Source organism: Nansenia antarctica, assembly GCF_963989245.1.
Source record: "Nansenia antarctica genome assembly, chromosome: 9".
NCBI classification, from domain to species: Eukaryota; Metazoa; Chordata; class Actinopteri; order Argentiniformes; family Microstomatidae; genus Nansenia; species Nansenia antarctica.
The window spans coordinates 38684477-38686976 of NC_137679.1; the positions used below are offsets into that span (position 1 = coordinate 38684477).

Consider the following 2500-nt stretch of genomic DNA (forward strand, 5'->3'; position numbering starts at 1 on the left):
TTCATTCTTCTAGCATTGTGACTGCCAACGGCCCCCCCCCTGGTCATAGCATAGATAATTTTTTCTCTTTTACGATGACTGATGGGATAGATGATTCACTTAGTTAGGCAAATGTATTTGTCGCTTTGGAGAAAAAGGCGTCTGCTAAATGCCCCCCCCCAAAAAGTTAATTGTAAAATGCAATATCGTGTGACTGTAATACGAGTCGATTAGTGTTGTTTTTTTTGCGTGGATAATCCGTAATACAACACATCCATGTACCTAAGGTCCATTGAGGTTTCCACTGTTTTCGGAAGTGAAACATGATCCACGTCTTGACTAATTGCTGAACCCTGTGCTCACCTTTGACCCCTCTCCAGGGAATGGCTACATCGAGGGGAAGGAGCTGGAGAACTTCTTCCAGGAGCTGGAGATTTCACGGAGAGGCTCGGGAGTGGTGAGCGTTCGAGACAAACTGTGAAATATTCATCCTTTTATCCTTCCAGGAGTGTTAGGATAAAGAGAATGAGATATTGAACCATTTCAGTATGGCAGGCGTCCTTTTATCCCACCGCTCCTGTCATGAGGGTGTGATGTCATAATCTGGAAGTGTGTGAAGGCAGTGTTGAAATTATTTATTCACAAATTATTTGAGCGACTGGCCCACTTCCTGACGTACCTTCATCATCAATACTGTCTCAACGTTGCGTTTTAAAACATTCATAGTTTTTTTTTATCATAGGGAATAGTAAGTGTCTATTTTTTGTCTTTTTGATCTATTCTGTGTATGTGTGTGTGTGTGTGTGTGTGTGTGTGTGTGTGTGTTTGTTTGTGTGTGTGTGCACGGCAGGATCCCTCACATGTTGCTTTCAGAGAAAAAATGAAGGAGTTCATGGCGAAATTTGACAAGAACTCTGACGGAAAAATCGAGATGTCAGAAGTAAGACAAAACGACACAGACGCTGGCGCTGTCGACATCACTGCTTACCTTTTGTTTGTGACATGTAACATGTTTTGCATATACCTTCATTTATCAAAGTAAGTGGGCACATTGTCTCTCTCTCTCTCTCTCTCTCTCTCTCTCTCACCAGTTAGCTCAGATTCTGCCCACAGAGGAGAATTTCCTGATTTGTTTCAGACAGTTTGTTGGATCCAGTGCGGAATTCATGGCGGTAAGTGTGTGTGTATGTATGTTGTATGTGTGTGTGTGTGTGTGTGTATGTGTGTGTGTGTGTGTGTGTGTGTATGTGTGTGTGTGTGTGTGTGTGTGTGTATGTGTGTGTGTGTGTGTGTGTGTGTGTGTAACCCTGCAATCTGCACCACTTCACTAGAGATTACAGTATACTGCTCTGTGCTGCTCATGCACTCATCACCATTGACTTGACTTAGATGCCTTATCTGGTAATTGGATTTCTATGGTATGAAAGAAAGATGTACCATCAGATGAACTTTTCCTGCTCTCGGGGGTTTAAGGAAATGTACAGAAATGTCTGAAATATCACTTTGGGATATGCGTTTTTTTATATCTATAAATAACTAGAGAGAGAAAGTGCATGGGGGGCATCTAGTAATTGTTCTGTGATCAAGGAGTCAGGCGAAGTAGAGGGAGAGGGGAGGATAGGGGGAGAGGGGAGGGTAGGGGGAGAGAGGGGAGGGTAGGGGGAGAGGGGAGGAGAGGGGGAGAGGGGAGGATAGAAGGAGAGGGGAGGATAGGGGGAGAGGGGAGGATAGAAGGAGAGGGGAGGATAGGGGGAGAGGGGAGGGTAGAAGGAGAGGGCAGGATAGGGGGAGAGGGGAGGAGAGGGGGGGAGGGGAGGATAGAAGGAGAGAGGAGGAGAGGGGGAGAGGGGAGGAGAGGGGGAGAGGGGAGGATAGGGGGAGAGGGGAGGGTAGGGGGAGAGGGGAGGAGAGGGGGAGAGGGGGAGGATAGGGGGAGAGGGGAGGATAGAAGGAGAGGGGAGGATAGGGGAAGAGGGGAGGAGAGGGGGAGAGGGGAGGATAGGGGGAGAGGGGAGGGTAGAAGGAGAGGGGAGGATAGGGGGAGAGGGGAGGATAGGAGGAGAGGGGAGGGTAGGGGGAGAGGGGAGGAGAGGGGGAGAGAGGAGGGTAGAAGGAGAGGGGAGGATAGAAGGAGAGGGGAGGATAGGAGGAGAGGGGAGGATAGGGGGAGAGGGGAGGGTAGGGGGAGAGGGGAGGGTAGGGGGAGAGGGGAGGATAGGGGGAGAGGGAGGGTAGGGGGAGAGGGGAGGAGAGGGGGAGAGAGGAGGATAGGGGGAGAGAGGAGGGTAGAAGGAGAGGGGAGGATAGAAGGAGAGGGGAGGATAGGGGGAGAGGGGAGGGTAGGGGGAGAGGGGAGGGTAGGGGGAGAGGGGAGGGTAGGGGGAGAGGGGAGGATAGGGGGAGAGAGGATGATAGAAGGAGAGGGGAGGATAGGGGGAGAGGGAGGGTAGGGGGAGAGGGGAGGATAGGGGGAGAGAGGAGGATAGAAGGAGAGGGGAGGATAGGGGGAGAGGGGAGGAGA

General features: G+C 50.8%; 1 protein-coding gene across 1 annotated transcript in view; it reads left to right on the forward strand.

The window, feature by feature from the left end:
• Positions 1–2500, forward strand: part of LOC308165792 (calretinin-like) — a gene marked incomplete at both ends in the record, with an annotated part of 12903 nt that overhangs the window by 2347 nt on the left and 8056 nt on the right. The window contains 3 exons of the mRNA XM_080539952.1: positions 360–456; positions 853–919; positions 1071–1151. Of these exons, the coding sequence (XP_080396078.1) occupies positions 360–456; positions 853–919; positions 1071–1151 (245 nt within the window). The remainder of the gene's footprint in view (positions 1–359; positions 457–852; positions 920–1070; positions 1152–2500) is intronic.